Source organism: Aegilops tauschii, chromosome 6 (assembly GCF_002575655.3).
Source record: "Aegilops tauschii subsp. strangulata cultivar AL8/78 chromosome 6, Aet v6.0, whole genome shotgun sequence".
Classification (NCBI taxonomy): Eukaryota; Viridiplantae; Streptophyta; class Magnoliopsida; order Poales; family Poaceae; genus Aegilops; species Aegilops tauschii.
Window position 1 is genome coordinate 300942118 of NC_053040.3, and position 18996 is coordinate 300961113.

Here is an 18996-nt window from a genome sequence, read left to right on the forward strand (position 1 = left end):
CCCCCGCAACCTAGGAATCAGACATGGCGGCCAAGCTAGATAGAAATTAGCCAGGTCAGTTGTTCCTGTGAAAATGGAGTCCCATCAACGTTGGAGATCCACGAGTCGCTTTCGTCATCCACCACTAGAAATCATTGTGATACCCAATGAACCTTTATGGTCTTGTACTCAAATTCTTGTAACTGCTTGGAATTCTATATCAAGGAAGTGTCCACCAGCAATAGTAATCCTGGGGCTGATGATGACACAAGGGTCATTTGCTGGGATTTTATGTCCCGGAAAACCGGCCATGACAGTTTACATGGGGTTTGATCGATCTTATGCCATCTCCATCTTGGCATCTCCTAATATCCATTCGGGCCTCCGGACTGCCCCTTACATTGGACCTTTGCGAAATGGGCCTACTGCCATGCTTCCCACCGAGAGGACACCCTCGGTGTATTACACCGTCATCGCCCCTCGCCGACGGGTGGGACCCTGCTCTCATTCTTGTTTGGTTCGGCGTCTCGGCTGGGGCTGTGTGGCTTTGGCAAAGTCCCCTAATAGGAACAATGTCTCCCACTTCCGATCCCCGTCCTGATGGTGCATCTAGCGTCATCAGAGAACGTGTGATGGCGTGTCTTCGTCGAATCTCGCGAAATTCGGTTCGATGGATCCGTTAGGATCCAGTCTTTGTTCGTCTTCGGTCATGTTCGAGTATTTCAACCTACTCTTTTCTTGATCGGTGACGGTTGTTGTTCTGGTGCGCTGGCCTATTGAGGCTTTAGCACGATGATTCCCCGGCTTTCTACTAACAAGTTTTGCCCGGCTCCGACGAGGGAGGGGCGGTGACGGCGGCGTGCCGTTGGCTCACTCCAGTACTTGTAGTTGTCGCTAGCTCGTCCACAAACCTAAAAAATATATTAATAGTGTGGTTGTTTGCAAAGTAATTTCAAATTTTCACTTTCGTAATGTACAATTGGGCTTCCGAGAGCCATTTCCTAGAAACACCCTTAAATTTATCTCATTTTTTAACGGGGTCTACGAAAATTGGAGATATTTCAGTTTCGGGTGTTTGTTTGTGGAACAAGATAAAACCCAGCCCCAAAGTCCCAAACAGCTTCAGCCCCTCACCTCCTGTTACTCTTCCTTCACCCCCCTCCACCCCCTCTCCTTGGGCGCTCCACTCCCCGGCCGGCCGGCGGCGATGACGAGCCTGCAGGCGGCCCCGCGCCTCAGCCTCCACCTGACCCCGTCCGAACACCGTGGCCAGCTGCTTCCGCCGTGGAGGCTCGTCCTCTCCCCCTCCTCCTCCTGCAGGTAGGCGCGCTTCCTCGCTCGCTCTTAATGGCATTGGTTCCATTATTACTGCCTGTACTAGTATCGTAGTAGTATTAGTTGAGTAGGGATTGGAGCTTGTCCGATGTTTCCTCGTGATTATACGGTATTTTTTTTTTTGCGAAATTCGTGATTATACGGTATTGCCCTGCAATTTGAGAGGACCGGCGCAAATCTTAGTCGAGATTTTTATACGAATATTAATAGATTCAGTTTACTGGTCTCCGGTTAGAGTTGCCTCAATAAATGTGATTTCCTTGGGGATCAAAGTCCGAAAAAGATAATTGTGCGGCATCGTCTATAATATATGTAAACTTTTTCAAAACCTGGATTTGTATGTAAACTCGTGTACCTGGGACTGGGAAGGAGCTCAATCATTGGTAACTGGGGCACTGTACTGCTTCTTTTTGGTTTAACAGAAGTAAGAACCAGAGACGTTGAAAGGATAATCTACTTAAGATTTCCATACCGTACTTCATTAGTTACTGGCTCCAACATTACTAATAGCCGTCTTCTGTTTATACAGGCTTTACACTCTCATTTCCAGACAACATCCCATTTGCAATGCACAATCATGTGAGGTTATCTGTTTATCTCTTCTTAACAAATCTCCTCCATGGGAGTATGTCGCATACGCAAGTTATATTTATGGTCCACATGAACTATGTTGCAGATGCTGATGATTTACTGGTGGCCAGTGCCCATAGCTCCACAACTGCTCTCTCAAGGTTGCTTGCTGCTGAAAGAGAGGAAGCGAAAGCTGTGCTATCGCTGTTCTTAAGGCAGAAAGGTTTGAGAAGTGCGGTAGCTGCACGGATCGCCAACAAATCAGATGGATTCATTGAGCACCTGAGTTCAAAGCTCCAAAGTGCTTACAGATCTCGATATGCTGAAGGTTCGCATCTTGAAGTTGCTATCTATAAACTTTGTACCTTATAGGTTCTGAACATTTCACAACATATTTATTTTTCAGGAAGGGAGCTGAGTACACCTGAGATCAGAGATGCTCTCCTTCCCTATCTAGAAGCTCTTTCTAAAGAACATGGGGATAGTTTGGTCGAAGTGGTGGAGAATTTCCCTGATCCTTTTTCCGCGGAAAGGGAGTCCTTGTCTTACTCAATGATACTTACACCAACGAGCTCAAATAAGCAGAAGGCAATTGCTCGAGTAAGCACGCCAACCTCAGGGGGAGCCCTCCCGGAGTTAGTGCTCTACCTACTGGACTACGGCATGGATCATGAGGAGATCAAGAATGTCGTGCGCAAGTTCCCAGCATTTGCATACTACAATGTGGATCGCAAGATAAAGCCCCTGGTGGAGCTACTGCTTGAGCTTGGTGTGCCGAGGTCAGGCATACCTGGAATCATCAGGAAGAGGCCTCAGCTATGTGGAATCAGCTTGACAGATAATCTGAAACCTATGATGGCCTATATGGAGAATATTGGTGTCAACAAAGCTCAATGGAGCAAGGTGATATGCCGGTTCCCTGCATTTCTCACATATAGCAGGCAGAAGGTGGAGATGACTGTGAGCTACCTTACTGAACTAGGAGTTTCTAAGGAAAACATCGGCAAGATCCTCACACGATGTCCTCATCTCATGAGCTACAGTGTCAATGACAACCTCAGACCAACTGCTGACTACTTCCGGTCGATCGGCGCAGATGCTGCATCTCTTATTCAGAAATGTCCCCAAGCTTTTGGTTTGAACATAGAATCAAAGCTGAAGCCGATCACAGAGTTTTTCCTGGAGAGAGAATTCAGCATCGAGGAAATTGGCATTATGGTAAATAGATTTGGGATTATTCACACTCTCAGCTTGCAAGAAAATTTGATTCCCAAATATGAATATTTTCTGACGATGGGGTACCCAAGGTATGAACTCGTGAAATTTCCGCAGTACTTTGGGTACAGTTTAGAGCAGAGGATAAAACCTCGGTATGCTCGGATGACTGGTTGTGGGGTGAGATTGATTCTGAACCAGATGTTGTCAGTCTCAGAAACCAGATTTGAGGAAATTCTACAAAAGAAATCAGGTGGATTTTGATATGATCACAATCTCAGAAAAGCACAAGTTTTGACAAGTTCGCTTGTAGCACAAGCGTTAATAGCCTGGTAGATCGATAGTTTTCAGCACACAAGAACTATGTTGGAAATTTGTACTTCGCCATGCTCTTTTGTAGTTGCATGGCAGTTGATGGACGTGCGGCATTTGAGAGGATCAGTTTTGATATATATATAACTACTTCGTCATGCTCTTCTGTACTTGCATGGCAGTTGATGGACTCGCAGCATTTGGAGAGGAACAGCTTTGATATATAACTGTTTACTGTTGGTGGCTTAGGTTGCTAGTTTAGGTGACTTCCCTCAGTTGGCAATGTCAAATGCAGTTGTTCAATACTACCAAGTTCTTGTTGGCCCGTTTATGTTTTTTATCTGCTACTGATTTATTTTTTATGAACGTTATTTCTTCCATCGTATATTCTACTCTCTCCATTCACAAATATAAAATGCTCTACTCCTTCCTATCCATATTAACTGACGCACACTTTCTACAACTTTATACTAAGTGTACGTCAATTAATATGGGTCAGCAGGAGTAACTTTTTTCCAAATCAAATATATATAGACACGTTTTAGTGTGTTTGTTCACTCATTTCAGTATGTATGTAGTTCATATTGAAAATTCAAAACTTCTTATATTTATGAACGGAGGGAGTACTCACTCTCTTTCTTTCTTTCTTGTGTGTGAGGTTAAAGTTCGAAGTTAAATGTTGTAGCCAGGTCTCCCAGGGAAAGGGAAAGTCCCGGCAATATGACAGGTTCAGTGCAGATTTGTCACTTCCATGTATTGTTGATCTTCGTATGATGCAGTCAACCATGGCATTCCACTCCACATTGTTCCCCAGCCTATTCGTTTAGGTAGCAATTGTCAGCCAAATTTGTACCGATCATGTTAACCAGATAAAAGGGGCATTGACCTTCTTAAAATCTCTGCTGTGGTAAGATAGATGGTTAACATCCTTCGAGTGTTCAGAATTGCTTTCATTATGGTCTAGTAGTTTTTTAGATATATATGTAGCCAATGGATGTACTTATACAGTGCCAGTGAATACAGCACATCCATGCACAGTGACGGTTCACCACCACTATCTCAGGTTTACCCTTTTGGCATCAATCATTCTAGGGTAATAAACATCACATCGATCAACATGATTGCAGCGAAGCCCTTCAGCGTTTTCAGCATCAGATCTTCTAGGGTTGCGTCAACGCTTGTCCAGCAGTGCACATATTGCTCCTCGCACTTCACTCGTCTCAATACCGTGAAGGATTCAGCAATGGCCAACCTAACAGGAAGGGGGGAAATAGGTTAAGATATGATGAAATGAGGTGTTGCCACAGCAAATGAGGTGCTTCAGTTGGCAACGAATATTCTAGAAATGGAATCACTAATCAGACACCATAAGCGCAAAAAAATCTAAACTGAATCATATAACTCCTTCCGTATTAAAATATAAGATGTTTTTTAGACTAGTTTAGCCTAAAAAATGTCTTATATTTTGGTACAGATGTAGTATTTTTTTGCATGTATCCCCAAATCTGACTTGCTTTACCAAATGTTTGATGAGGAAATGAACGAAGCAGACACATTAGTTGCTGAAAAAGAAACTAGTATATCTGCTTCTCAGTTAACTCACCCGACCAGCATGATTTCCTGCTTGCAAAATGTTTTCCATATCAAATAAATAACTAAAATCCGTCATTAGTACAGAACTACAGATATACAGTTCAACTGTAACCCCGAAGAAAGCATCTTGTGGTCAGCACCAATAAGGCATTATCCCTCTGTATCTAACTTGGTAGGTAGAAAGGACATTCGAAAGAATCATCAACTTCAAACAATACTCTTGTAGATTTTAAAAGGTTTTCAAAGAAGCACAAAATGCTCACTCGATGTGTATGACAGATCATCTGCAGAAAATACAAAATAGCTGCAGCGACGTTAACTAAATGAACTACGGCAACTAATGATATGGTCAAACCTATGGGAATTCCATGTATCAATTTATACGTTAACCATTCAGCAGCGATATGGTCAACGTATGGGAATTCCATGTATCAATTTATTGCCTAAACTCAACATTTCAGCATATAAATTGCTTATTTGGAGCATCAGGTTCAAACGAGATTTATGAACAAAACTAATCAGAGGCAGTGAATTGCATGAGCAGTAGACACGCCTAAGGCCAAAACACATGACCATATACATATTTAACTCAGGCTCCAGCAGAGTATTTCGCTGTTGATACAATGCCTATGAGCACAACTTTCAAAATTCAAACAAAACACACAATCAATGATACAATACAATGTAAATGATAATTCGCATATTGCAAGACAGAACACAGGCTTTGCCTCATAAAATTAAACCATTCGCAGCATGAAGGTCCTAAGAGTTAATGGGCACACAATCAATGATACAATACAATGCAAATGATAATTTATGTATTGCAAGACAGAACACAGCTTTGCCTCATAAAATTAAACCACATCATTAAATAAACACAAACCGAATATACAAGACCACGTTCCAGCCTACACATAACACACCCCACAGCAATGAGGTGCTTCAGTTGACAAGGAATATTCTAGAAACGGAATCACTAATCAGACATAAGCGCAAAAAAACTCTGAATTAAATCGCATATTTTTTGAATGTGTAACCAAATCTGACTTGCTTTACCAAATGTTTGATGAGGAAATGAACAAAGCAGACACATTAGTTTCTGAAAAAGAAACTAAGTATCTGCTTGTCAGTTAACTCACCCGACCAGCATGATTTCCTACTTGCAAGATGTTTTCTATCAAATAACTAACTAAAACCCATCATTGGTACAGAACTACGGATATACAGTTGAACTGTAACCCAAAGAAAGCACCTTGTTGTCAGCACCAATAAGGCATTATGCCTCTGTATCTAACTTGGTACGTCAAAAGGACATTCGAAAGAATCATCAACTCAAACAATACTCTTGTACTAGATTTTAAAAGGTTTTCAAAGACGCACAAAATGCTTACTCAATGTGTATGCCAACTCATCAGCAGAAAATACAAAATAGCTGCAGCGACGTTAACTAAATGAACTACGGCAAAGTAATGAAATAAGATACTGCGCCATTCTTATATGGTCAACATATATGAATTTGACATATCAATTTATTGCCTAAACTCAGTATTTCAGCATATAAATTGCTTATTTGGAGCATCAGGTTCAAATAAGATTTGTGAACAAAACTAATCAGAGGCAGTTAATCGCATGAGCAGTATACGAACCTAAGGCCAAAACACCTGACCGTATACATATTTAACTCAGGCTCGAGCAGAGTATTTCGCTGTTGATACCATGACTATGAGCACAACTTTCAAAATTCAAACAAAGCACACAATCAACGGTACCATGCAAATGATAATTCACATATTGCAAGATTGAACACAGGCTTTGCCTCATAAAATTAAATCATTCGCAGCATGAAGGTACTAAAGAGTAAATGGGCACACACAAATTACAGGGCAACAAAAAATCAGTAGAGCAGTCTTTATGGTATGGTATTTTGGATGCATGCCTAGTCTACACCAGTTAAGTAATCTACTAGAGCCAAGATAAACAAGAGCATACATCTCTCCTAGCGTTGCACATTGAGCATCTCCTTAGCCTCCTTCTGCTCGCCTTGCAGGGTATCACTTGTGTACTTGCTGAGCAGCTCCTTCTTCTTCTTCTCTAGCACCATCCGCTCAATCTCCTTCTCATCAGGGAGCGGCACATGTGCGACAAACTCCCTCCCAGCCTCTTCCCCCTTCTCTCTTTCCATCCTCTCTTCCTCCAGCCTCCTCTCCTCCTCAACCTCCTCCTCCACCTCCTCGAACAGCACCTCCCTAGCAGCTTCCCCACCACGCCCACCTGCTGCAGCCACCTCGCCACTCACCACATTCTTCATGGCCTCCCGCCGCACACGCTCCACCCGGTGCCACTCCGTGACAACCTCGTCCCGCATGCGCTTCTCGGCAGCAGCCTCAAGGGGCTCAAGCACACCGTCCTCATCGTCATAGTATCCGTAGTACCCGGCATTGATGCGCTTGTGGATCTCATAGCGGGTGCGGCGCTTGCGGACCTCAGGTGGCTTGTCAAATAGCTCACGGACGCCGGGGAGCTTCTTGGCAGCGCCAAAGTAGCGGTAGCCTGGGCCCCGGCCGGAGGGGTTGGGGATGGCGACGATGTTGCCGTCGAGGTCGGTCATGAGGGCGGCGTTGGAGCTGCGAGAGTAGTCGCGGCCTCCGAGCTCGAGGATGCGGCGCTCCCAGTGGCTGCGCTCGCGGAGGAGCTTGTTGATCTCGTCGTTGAGGTCTCGGAGGCGGTGCTCCCCGAGGCCCTCGTTCTGGATCTCGGCGACCTTGACGCCGATCTCGCGCAGGATCTCTCCACGCCAGCGGTCGGCGTCAGCGAGGTCCCGGCACTCGGAGGCGAGGTACGGCCGGCGCTCGCGGGGCTTGCGCTTCTCCTCCTGCTTCATCGTGATGAAGCGGTTCAGCATGGACTGCGCCTTCTCCTCGTTACGCGCCATGGTGGGCGGTCGCGCGGAGCGGCCGGTGGTGGTGCGGGCGGTGGCGGCGGCGAGGTTCGCGAGCTTGGGGACGAGGGTTTGGGGGGGGAGGCGCGTGGGCTGGATTGGGATTTGCGGGCTAGGTTTTAGGGGAAGAGAAGCGGCTTTGATGGCTCACCTGGTTGGTATCCGCTCTGCGTTCGCTGGACCAAATTTTCTTTTCGGTTAGGAAAACCCTTGTGTTTAAAACGGCTGATCACGTCGCTCGCTGGAATCAACCGCCTCCTCCGTGTGCCACGCGTCCTGTGGGTCCACGACTGCTTTTCCCTCCCCTTCTCCCGAAACCTTATTCCCCGCGCCCTCGTCTCTCCCCTGCCTCTCTTCGAGGCTAAATTTCGTGTTTTGACCTTTTTGTGAAACTTTAGCAGGATCTGACTTTGGTTCAAAAAATTTCAGGATCTGACCCTTTTCCTACCGTCATAGCCATTGGCGGTAGGGTTACACTGCCTACCGCCATAATCTTCGGCGGTAGAATTTAACTACGTTATGATGTTGTTATAATATTAAAAATACTCTACCGTCAGGGTCCTTGGCGGTACACAGTTATACCCTACCGTCGGGGTCTTTGGCGGTAGGGTCTGGCACTACCTTCGCTTTGAAAATGCGTTTGCCCATGCATGCATGCCGGCTGGGGCTGGCTCGTTGCAGAGAAATTGATAGGTACTATGCTCCTACAAACCATGGCAGAGAAGAACGGTGGTTTGCTAGCTAGCTGTCCATCAATTGTTTAAGTCTGTCACGTCCAGAGCTAGGAGCTATACTAGTAATGCATGTGGGTGGAGAGAGAAAAGGAGAGATGGATGTAAGTGCATGTCTTTGCACAGTGTGCAGTGCGTCAGAGCGTCAGGGAGAACAAAGCTTGCATGCACTCATATGCATTTTTGAGAGTCTACCGCCAAATACCATGGCGGTAGGGTCACACGGCCTACCGCCAAAGACTCTAGCGGTATGCTATTTTTCACGTCAAATCGCCGTGACGGTGCAGTTAAGTCCTATCGCCAGAGTCTTTGGTGGTAGGTTGTGTAACCCTACCGCCAACGACTACGGCGGTAGGAAAAAGGGTCAGATCCCGAAATTTTTCCGAACCGGGGTCCGATCCTGTTAAAGTTTCGCAAAAGGGTCAAAACACGAAATTTAGCCCTCTTCGATTCACCCACAAGGCACTCCTGAAGATTCAATGGAGCGCTGCCGGGTTCATTGATGCGAGATAGAGATACAACAGGAGCATCGTTGGAGCCACCAAAGGCTGGAATGGAGCGCCGCCGGACAGCCGGAGTCGTTGGGAGCTTCGCTACGGCTACGACGGAGCTGCAATGGAGCGTCGTCGGGGTCGTTGGAGCTCCGTTGCGGCTGCAATGGAGCTTCGTTGGAGCTGCAATGGAACCCTAGCCACCGCCAGGAGGCCAATCTTCTAGCGCCGTCCTCCGGCGGCTCCCCTCCGCCGGCAACCTCGGTCATCGGTGGTGAGGGGGGTCGTCGGATCCACGCGCGTGGATCATTTTTACTCTCTTGTAGTTTAGGTTTTTAGCTTGTTCATCGTCTTGGCTTCGGCGGCGATGATGACAACGCTGAATAATTCTTCTGATCCTTCCCTGACGAGGCCATCGGTCCTATGGTTGGGGATGAATTTGGAAACCAGTCTGTTCAAGCAAGGATGGCGTGGCGGCGGCGGCATCCTCGTGGTGGACCTGTGTCCTCGGGCTCCATTGTTGCGACGGTGTTTGCTTCAGACTCGGCGCGGAGCTTGGGAGGTAGTCCAGGAGCAGATGTGGATTGTGGTCCGCATCGACGACATCTGGAAGACGGAACGTATGCTGGATTCGTGGTTCATGGATGGCAGGTATGGTTTCCTCCTTCAGCATCTTAGTCGTGGTGGGGTGCCAGATCTGGAGTTCGATGGCGTGTCCGGGGTGTTGCCCCAGTCCAATTCATTCAACGGCAAAGGCTTCACTTTTGATGAGCCACCTTGGAGGTCCGCAGAGCTGCATATCAGCGATGGAGCCACGTCAAGCTCGGATGAGGAGATGATCCATCATTCCTTTCTTCGGTGGCTGCTGTGGTGGTGCCGAAGGTAGGTGACGGACGTTGCTGTCAAACTCAAAGATATTCTGCTATCTTTTCAGTTTTGTCATGTCGATCCTTACGTGACGTACTTCGATCTTTATGATATGAATGAGACACGTATTACCATGCAAAAAATAAATAATAGGGAGCTGATGTTTATCCTGTGTGAATGAACGTTTTTTACACACGGTGTAATCACATATGCTCACATACACACATATACATTCAGCCCTATGAACGCACGCACACACATTACCCCTATGAGCATCATACCGAGCCGACCCAACATCATGAGATTGACGAAATCATCACTGACATCTCGTAGTCGACAGAATCCTCTCACTGAACAAACATCATCGGAAAGACTGAAATAAATTCTGAAAAATACAGGCACTGGTGCCAAGTCTAGGTTTTGAACTTTAGTAGGCTGGCTTCACCGCGCATGCGTTCCTCAACAAAGCTTATCATGACAGGACACCGATTTTCCTCATCATTTGCTCAAAGAATCACTATGAGGAACGTTCAAGAATTGTCATGCTAAAACAAAGAGTTTTGCTATCCTATAACATAAAGATTTGTCATGCTAAACAAGCAAAAAATGTCAAGCTATAGAAGACAGATTGCCATACTACAACAGAAAAAAATGTTGTGCCTTTTAGAAAATTGTCATGTTGAAGTAGAGAGAATTGACAGGCTAGAGAGAAGAGGAAGTTGCTCACATGTTTAGAAATTGTCGTGCACAAAGGAGAATTACCGTGTTAGCAGAAAAGGATTACCATGTTACAACAAACAAAATTGCCAATTTGCCATACCATGCTACAATCGGACGATTCGCCATGCTACGCAGAGAAGTTGCCACAGATGATTTTAGTAATGTGCATACGTACATCGTGGGTGGATGTCATGCTTCGCGGGGTCATTCCCTCGGGCGGGTGCACAAGAGGGAACGTTTGTGTCGTCCCCTGTGGAGGGTGAATGGGAGGGAATGGTGTGCCCATAGGGATTACCATATGTCACCGCTTTAAGATTCACGCATGGAATCACCGCTTTAAGATTCACGCGTGGAATCACCACTTTAAGATTGCCACGCGTTTCGAAAGTATCTGAAAAGATCATAAAAGGTTGTAGAAGGTCCTAAAAGATTTTGAAAGGTTATGGAAACTTCTAGAATATTCTAGAAGGTCCTAGTGGGCTAGCCCCTTATGCCTTGGTGGAGAGGTGACCATGGGAGGAGTCCTAGGAGGACACCCCTCATATTTTGACCAACCTTAGGGGAAACTTTCAATACAATATGAATTATGATATGTGGCCGGAGGTAGCACACTTGACATAGCTTTTTAAAAAACAACATTTCATTAGGAAGCATATGAATGAGAAATTTTCATTGTTCAATACAAATACATAATAAATAAAGTTTTTGTTGATGTTTTTTTTCATGGGCTGGACGTGCTATTGACGTCCGTTGCAACCTTGGATTGCTTGAATTCAAAAGGCAAGGACGACTTCCTCTCATTTCCTCCTATAAACCTAGGTTGCTAGGGTAAAAATGTCCTCCATACTTCACCGACGAGGCCATGGATTCACCTCCCCTCTGCCTGTCGCTCCGGTGGCAGTGGCGGAAGGGGAATCCCGGTGCATCCGCTTTGGTTAGTAGTTTAGGTTAGGCTCTTTTAGTCCTTGCAGGTGCGGCGTTCTGACGGGTGGCGGTGCTTCTTTCTTCAAAATTGTCTTTTGGGCTTCGACCCCCTCGAGTCCATCCGTCTGGATGTATTCGACGGAGCTCCTGCGTAGATTCCTCCGTCTCCTTGGGGCGATGAGGTTAGTGTTTCTCATCGTGTGGCAACAATTAGTGTTATGCTCTTCATATCTATGCAAGGGTTCAATGATGATGACTGCATGTAGCACCCAAGATGCGATTCTATCCCAATAACGTGATGAATTCATGATTGAGGCACAATCGCATTCCGAGCACATAATAATGTGGATATCATTACAACATACCATGTACTGAATATTTAAAAAAAACATACCATGTACTGAATAGATGAGAATACAAGATAAAGGCTTACACTCGCCACAAGCTACAACATGAATACAACAGTTCATCAATACATAGCAATCATCATACAAAAGAGCAGGATCCGATTACGGATGAAATCAAACAAAAAAGAAGACCGACCCGAAACCTATCCCTTGAGCGAAGAAGAAGCGGAAGAAGAACTCCAAAATAAGCATGCATCGCTCTCGCGTTAGATCATTACATTACCTGTACCTACAACTGTTGTTGTAGTAATCTATGAGCCACGAGGACTCAGCAATCCCATTACCATGGGTATCAAGACTAGCAAATCTTAATGGGTAAGGAATGGATAAGTGGTGAGGTTGCAGCAGCTCTAAGCATCATATGGTGGCTAACTTACGAGTACAAGAGTAAGAAGAGTAAACTACGCATAACAGTCGCAAACTAGTAATGATCAAGAAGTGATCCTGAACTACTTACGTTCAAACATAACCCCACCGTGTTCTCTTCTCGAACTCACTCGAAAAGAGACGGTCACAGTTATGCACACGGTTGGTGTATTTAATTTCGGGTCTGGTGTCAAGTTCTCTACAACCGGATATTAAAAATTCCCATCTTCCACATAACCGCGGGCATGGCTTTCGAAAGATCAAACCCTGCAGGGGTGTCCCAACTTAGTCCATCACAAACTCTCACAATCAACGAAGGAAAATCCTCCTCCTGGAACAACCCAATCAAGCTCGAAATCCCGGTTCACAAGACATTTCGACAATGGTAAAACAAAACCAGCAAGACCTCCCGACGTGCCGACAGCTTGATAGTAGTCGCGCGTATCTCGTCTCAGGCCACGATCGGATGGGTCAAGCTACGAGTAAAACCAGACCTCGAGTTTCCCCGTGGTGGCCCTGCAGGTTGCCCGGTTTGGACCAACACTCATGAGGAGCACTAGCCCGGGTTGTTAATTAAGAGTCCTCGGGTGCTAGCCGGTCCCTATGCAAGTTTTAGTTGTTATTAGGCAAATGGTAAAACCAATGTTGGGCCTTGCTGGAAGAGTTTTATTCAAAGCGAACTGTCAAGGGGGCCCCATAAACCCCGACCGTGTTAGGAACGCAAAATCAAGGAACATAACACCGGTATGACGGAAACTAGGGCGGCAAGAGTGGAACAAAACACCACGCAAAAGGCCGAGCCTTTCACCCTTTACTAAGTATATATGTGCATTAATTAAATAAGAGATATTGTGATATTCCAAGATATCCATGTTCCAACATGGAACAACCTGCAACTAGCAACGCTACAAGAGGGGTTGAGCAAAGCGGTAACATAGACAAGCAACGATATGCTGGGAGGGTGAAAAGGTTAGAGTCTGTTTCATGGCATATTGGGAGGCTTGATAAACAAGTGGTAGGTAGCGCGACATAGCGATAGCATCGAGACAACTAGCAAGCAAAGATAGTAGTGGTATCCAGGATAACGGTCATCTCGCCTGAAATCCAGCTAGGAAGAAGACCGAATCCATAAAGTAGATGAATCAACGTAGTCGAACGAATCCTCACAATCGCAACGTAACCGGAACTATCGAGAAGGAGCACAACTGGAAAGAAGCAAACAACTCGGCAAACAGGCAAGCATAAATATGGCATGAAGCACAACCAAGTATGATGCATGTCCGATTTAATAAGGCATGGCAAAGTGCAACAAAAAATACTACAAATTAAGTGGAGCTCAATATGCAACGAGTTGCATATTGACGAAACACCACATTCAAGTTATTTAGTTCGCTCTCGTTTAGGTACTCAACAATATTAAATGTTGGTTAACATGGCAACAAGTGAAGCATAATTAAACTACCTATCTAGGCAAGTTTAAATGAGACCGGAAACAACAAACAACAGTTCCGGTAAATCCCCACATGTCATTTAGCAATTTAATGCAAACAACAATTTTAAACATTTTAAATGTTGTTATCATGACGCGGATGACATATACAAGTTTTATGCAATTTTATGAAAATTTTGACATTAGCATGTTATGAAGCATTTGGTCACCATGGCGGAACGAAAGGGGTGCCACGGCAACGACAACAGAAATGGTGCCACGGCAACATTCCGATGATCCGACAACTCGTCGAGATGTCGGTGCAAAGAAAGTGTGGATGTACAGAACATGCAAAAGATGGTGGAGTGATCCCGGTTATCGGGTTCCCACGGGTCGACGGCATGGCAAACAAGGAGGAACGTGCAATGACAACTGGGACATGGTGCAAACACGAGCATCTCATACAACACACATGCATTCGTTCACATGCGTCGTCTCGGGGTTATACCTTCGAAGCGTGCATTTCCGGGTGGTTTGGGACAAAGCGGTGTAGTCGTTCACAGGCCTCGTGGGAAGTTGTGGTACACGTGTCGAAGATGAACTTGACGAATCCGAGGTCTTCGGGCGATGGCAGTCGTACACATCCGGAGAGGAACTTGACGTTTCCATGTTCTTCGGAGTCATCGTGTAGTAGTTTGTGTCGTAGTCAGACTTGACGAAATACACACCAGTTATAGTGGTACACGGATCGTAGATGTTCGGGTCATCGGTAGAGGTACTTGACGCATCACCGGGTGTAGTCGTACATGAGGGTCTTGATGAATCTGAAGGGATACTTGGCGAACCCAAAGGCCTTGGCGTTCCTGGTCTTGAGGAGGTCTCCGAAAGAGAACTTGGCGTCCATGGGGACATGGAGCTGCGGTCTTGGCGTCGGGCAGGGAATCGAAGGCCAACGAGGGTCGCGTGTAAGAGTGATGCAGGAGAGGCCAGAGTTGGGCGGATCCGGGCGGCAAACCCGTTCCCGACAGCGGTGCGGGAAGCCGGTGGTGGCTCCATGGGTGTGGCTTGAGGCGTCGATGAAGGAGGTGGCCCTGCGATGGGGCGAGGAGCGGTCAGGCGAGGCTCGAGCGGCTTGGCCCTCCGGCGAGGCAGGGAGGCGAGGGAGGCCGGAGTTACGGGCGTTGGAGGCGAGGCCGGTCGATGCTGTCCAGCCAAGGACGGAGCCGAAGAAGCAGGGGAGGAGCTGGGAAGCAGCGGCTGCAGCATGAGCTTGGGTCAGGTTGGCCATGGCGTGGAGGATGAACCAGGGGGCCTCAGCGAGGAGGCGCGCGAAGGCAGGGCTGACGGGAGCAGCAGCTCGGACGACGAGGCGCTTGGGGCGCGGCATGGCTAGAGGGCGCGGGCGCCATGGCGGGGAGGCTGCGTGGCGGAGCTTTGCAGCAGAAGCATAGGGAGGCGCGGTGCGAGGGCTCTACTCCTCTCTCTCCCCGCGAGTAGCAGCCACAGGAGGAGAACAAAGGGAGAGAGCTGGGGATTGATACGTCTCCAATGTATCTATAATTTTTTTATTGTTCCATGCTGTTATATTATCAATCTTGGATGTTTTATAATCATTTTATAGTGATTTTTATATCATTTTTTGGTACTAACCTATTGACATAGTGCCAAGTGCCAGTTGTTGTTTTCTACATGTTTTTTACATCGCAGGAAATCAATATCAGACAGAGTCCAAATGCAACAAAACTTCACGAAGATTTTTTTTGGACCAGAAGACACATAATGGGCCCTGACTGCGCCTGGGGGGTGCTCCGAGGAGAGCACAACCCACCAGGGTGCGCCAGGAGGCCCAGGCGCGCCCTGGTGGGTTGTGCCCACCTCGGGTGCTCCCCGGACCGCCTGTTTGCTCTATAAATACCCCAATATTCCCAAAACCATAGGAGAGTCGACGGAATATTGATCTAGCCCCCGCAGAGTCCAGAACCACTAGATCCAATCTAGACACCATCTCGGATGGCGTTCACCACCTCCATTGGTGCCTCTCCGATGATGCGTGAGTAGTTCTTTGTAGACCTTCGGGTCCGTAGTTAGTAGCTAGATGGCTTCCTTTCTCTCGTTGAATTCTCAATACAATGGTCTCTTGGAGATCCATATGATGTAACTCTTTTTGCGATGTGTTTCTTGGGATCTGATGAAGTTTGAGTTTATGATCAGTTATATCTTTTTATATCCATGAAAGTATTTGAGTTTCTTTGATCTATTTATGCATGATCTCTTATAGACTTGTATTTCTTCTCCGATATTTGGGTTTTGTTTGGCCAACTCGGTCTATTTATCTTGTAATGGGAAGAGGTGCTTTGTAGTGGGTTTGATCTTACGGTGCTTGATCCCAGTGAGAGAAGGGGAACCGACACGTGTGTATCGTTGCTACTAAGGATAAAACGATGGGGTCTATCTCTACATAGATAGATCTTGTCTACATCATGTCATCGTTCTTATTGCATTACTCCGTTTCTCCATGAACTTAATACACTAGATGCATGCTAGATAGCGGTCGATGTGTGGAGTAATAGTAGTAGATGCAGGTAGGAGTCGGTCTACTAATTTTGGACGTGATGCTTATATAATGATCATTGCCCGGATATCGTCATGATTATTTGAAGTTCTATCAATTGCCCAACAGTAATTTGTTCACCCACCGTTTGCTATTTTTCTCGAGAGAAGCCACTAGTGAAACCTACAGCCCTGGGTCTCTTTCTCATATATTTGGCTTTGTGATCTACTCTTCCTTTGCATTTATTTTCAGATCTATTAAACCAAAAATAAAAAATACCTTGCTGCGTTTTATTCTCATTTATTTTATTTGGCGTTGGATCTATCAATCTACTACAATTTATCTCACGTCCGTTTGCCTATCTTGAGGTGCCTCATGACCCACAAGTATAGGGGATCAATTGTAGCTCTTTTCAATAAGTAAGAGTGTCGAACCCAACGAGGAGCAGAAGGAAATGAGAAGTAGTTTTCAGCAAGGTAATGTCTTCAAGTGCTGAAATTGTAAGTAGCGGAGTAGTTTGATAGCAAGATAATTTGTAACGAGCAAGTAATGATAGTAGTAACAAAAGTGCAGCAAGGTAGCCCAATCCTTTTGAGGCAAAGGACAGGCCGGAACGGTCTCTTATGATAAGCAAAGCGTTCTTGAGGGTACACGGGAATTTCATCTAGTCACTTTCATCATGTTGGTTTAATTTGTGTTCGCTACTTTGATAATTTGATATGTGGATGGACCGGTGCTTAGGTGTTGTTCTTACTTGAACAAACCTCCTACTTATGATTAACCCTCCCGTAAGCATCCGCAACTATGAGAAAAGTATTAAGAATAAATTCTAACCATAGCATTAAACTTTTGGATCCAATCGGTCCCTTATGGAATAGCGCATAAACTGGGGTTTAAGCTTCTGTCACTCTCGCAACCCATCATATAATTGCTACTCCACAATGCATTCCCTTAGGCCCAAATATGGTGAAGTGTCATGTAGTCGACGTTCACATGACACCACTAAGGGAATCACAACATACATACTATCAAAATATCGAACACATATCAAGTTCACATGATTACTTGCAACATGATTTCTCCCGTGACCTCAAGAACAAAAGTAACTACTCACAAATGATAAACATGCTCATGATCAGAGGAGTATTAAATAGCATATTGGAACTGAACATATAATCTTCCACCAAATAAACCATATAGTAATCAACTACAAGATGTAATCAACACTACTAGTCACCCACAAGCACCAATCTATAGTTCTGGTAACAAGATTGAACACAAGAGATGAACTAGGGTTTGAGATGAGATGGTTCTGTTGAAGATGTTGATGGATATTTCCCTCCCCAAGATGGGAGAGTTGTTGGTGATGATGAGGACGATGATTTCCCCCCTCCGGGAGGGAAGTTCCCCCGGCGGAATCGCTCCACCGGAGGGCAAAAGTTCTCCTGCCCAAGTTCCGCCTCAAAGTGGCGGTGCTCCATCCCGAAAGTACTCTCCTTATTTTTTCTAGGTCAAAATGACCTATATACCAGAAGATGGGCACCGGAGGTGGGCCTGGGTGAGCACAACCCACCAGGGCGTGCCTGGGCTCCCTGGTGCGCCCAGGTGGGTTGTGCCCACCTGGTGGGCCCCCTCTGGTAGTTATTTGCTCAGATAATTCTTAAATATTCCATAAAAAATCTCCGTGAAGTTTCAGCTTGTTTGGAGTTGTGCAGAATAGGTAGCCCGACGTAGCTTTTCCAGGTCCAGATTTCCAGCTGTCGGAATTCTCCCTCTTGGTGTGTACCTTGCAAATTATGAGAGAAAAGGCATCAGAATTACTCCAAAAAGCATTATTATGGATAAAAACATCATAAATAACAGTAAGAAAACATGATGCAAAATGGACGTATCAACTCCCCCAAGCTTAGACCTCGCTTTTCCTCAAGCGAAAACCGAAATCGAAGAACATGTCCACATGCTTTGAGAGAGAGGTGCCGATAAAAACAAAATACGGACATGGAAGCATCATGTTGATTATTATAACAGCAAAAAAAATTAAACATAGGACTTTTATCATAGAACTTTATCATATACTTCTCATTAAGCAATAGTTCATCACACAATCGAAGTATAAAGTAAAAACTCTATTAAGAACCAACAAACTATGTTCTCAGTCAACTTTGCAACTACAATTCATCATCTTTTCAGGAAGGGTCACGTATCGGAGCCTTTAGGCAAGTCCACATACTCAACCATCATATAGTCTTCTATGATTGCTAACACTCACCGCGTACTGATGTCGCTTGAAGCTATGTCGGTTTTTTCCCCAAAGAGGAAGGGATGATGCAGCACAACGGCGGTAGGTATTTCCCTCAGATATGAAACCAAGGTTATCAAACCGGTAGGAGAACCAAGCAACACAACATAAACAACCCCTGCACACAAATAACAACACCTCGCAACCTGACGTGTTAAAGGGGTTAGCAATCCCTTTCGTGGTACGGCGCCAGAAGTTGCGTGTTGACGGGAGAAAGTTGTAAAAGATTGAATAAATGGATCGCAAATAAAATAAAGTGCAGCAAAGTA

General features: G+C 45.7%; 2 protein-coding genes across 2 annotated transcripts; one reads left to right on the forward strand and one right to left on the reverse strand.

Annotated features, from left to right (window-relative positions):
• The first annotated feature begins 1085 nt into the window (after positions 1 to 1085).
• On the forward strand, positions 1086 to 3798 carry LOC109740260 (transcription termination factor MTERF5, chloroplastic). The gene is made up of 4 exons (XM_020299298.3): positions 1086 to 1299; positions 1844 to 1893; positions 1991 to 2212; positions 2291 to 3798. The coding sequence occupies exons 1-4, from the start codon at positions 1187 to 1189 to the stop codon at positions 3361 to 3363; spliced, it is 1458 nt and encodes a 485-aa protein (XP_020154887.1). The 5' UTR covers positions 1086 to 1186; the 3' UTR covers positions 3364 to 3798.
• Positions 3799 to 4298: 500 nt separating this feature from the next.
• Positions 4299 to 8125, reverse strand: LOC109740255 (uncharacterized). Its single transcript, XM_020299293.4, has 2 exons — positions 6994 to 8125; positions 4299 to 4663 (listed from the first exon to the last, which is right to left on the reverse strand). Exon 1 carries the CDS (start codon positions 7934 to 7936, stop codon positions 7001 to 7003), a length of 936 nt encoding a protein of 311 aa, XP_020154882.1. The 5' UTR covers positions 7937 to 8125; the 3' UTR covers positions 4299 to 4663; positions 6994 to 7000.
• Between the last annotated feature and the right edge of the window lie 10871 nt (positions 8126 to 18996).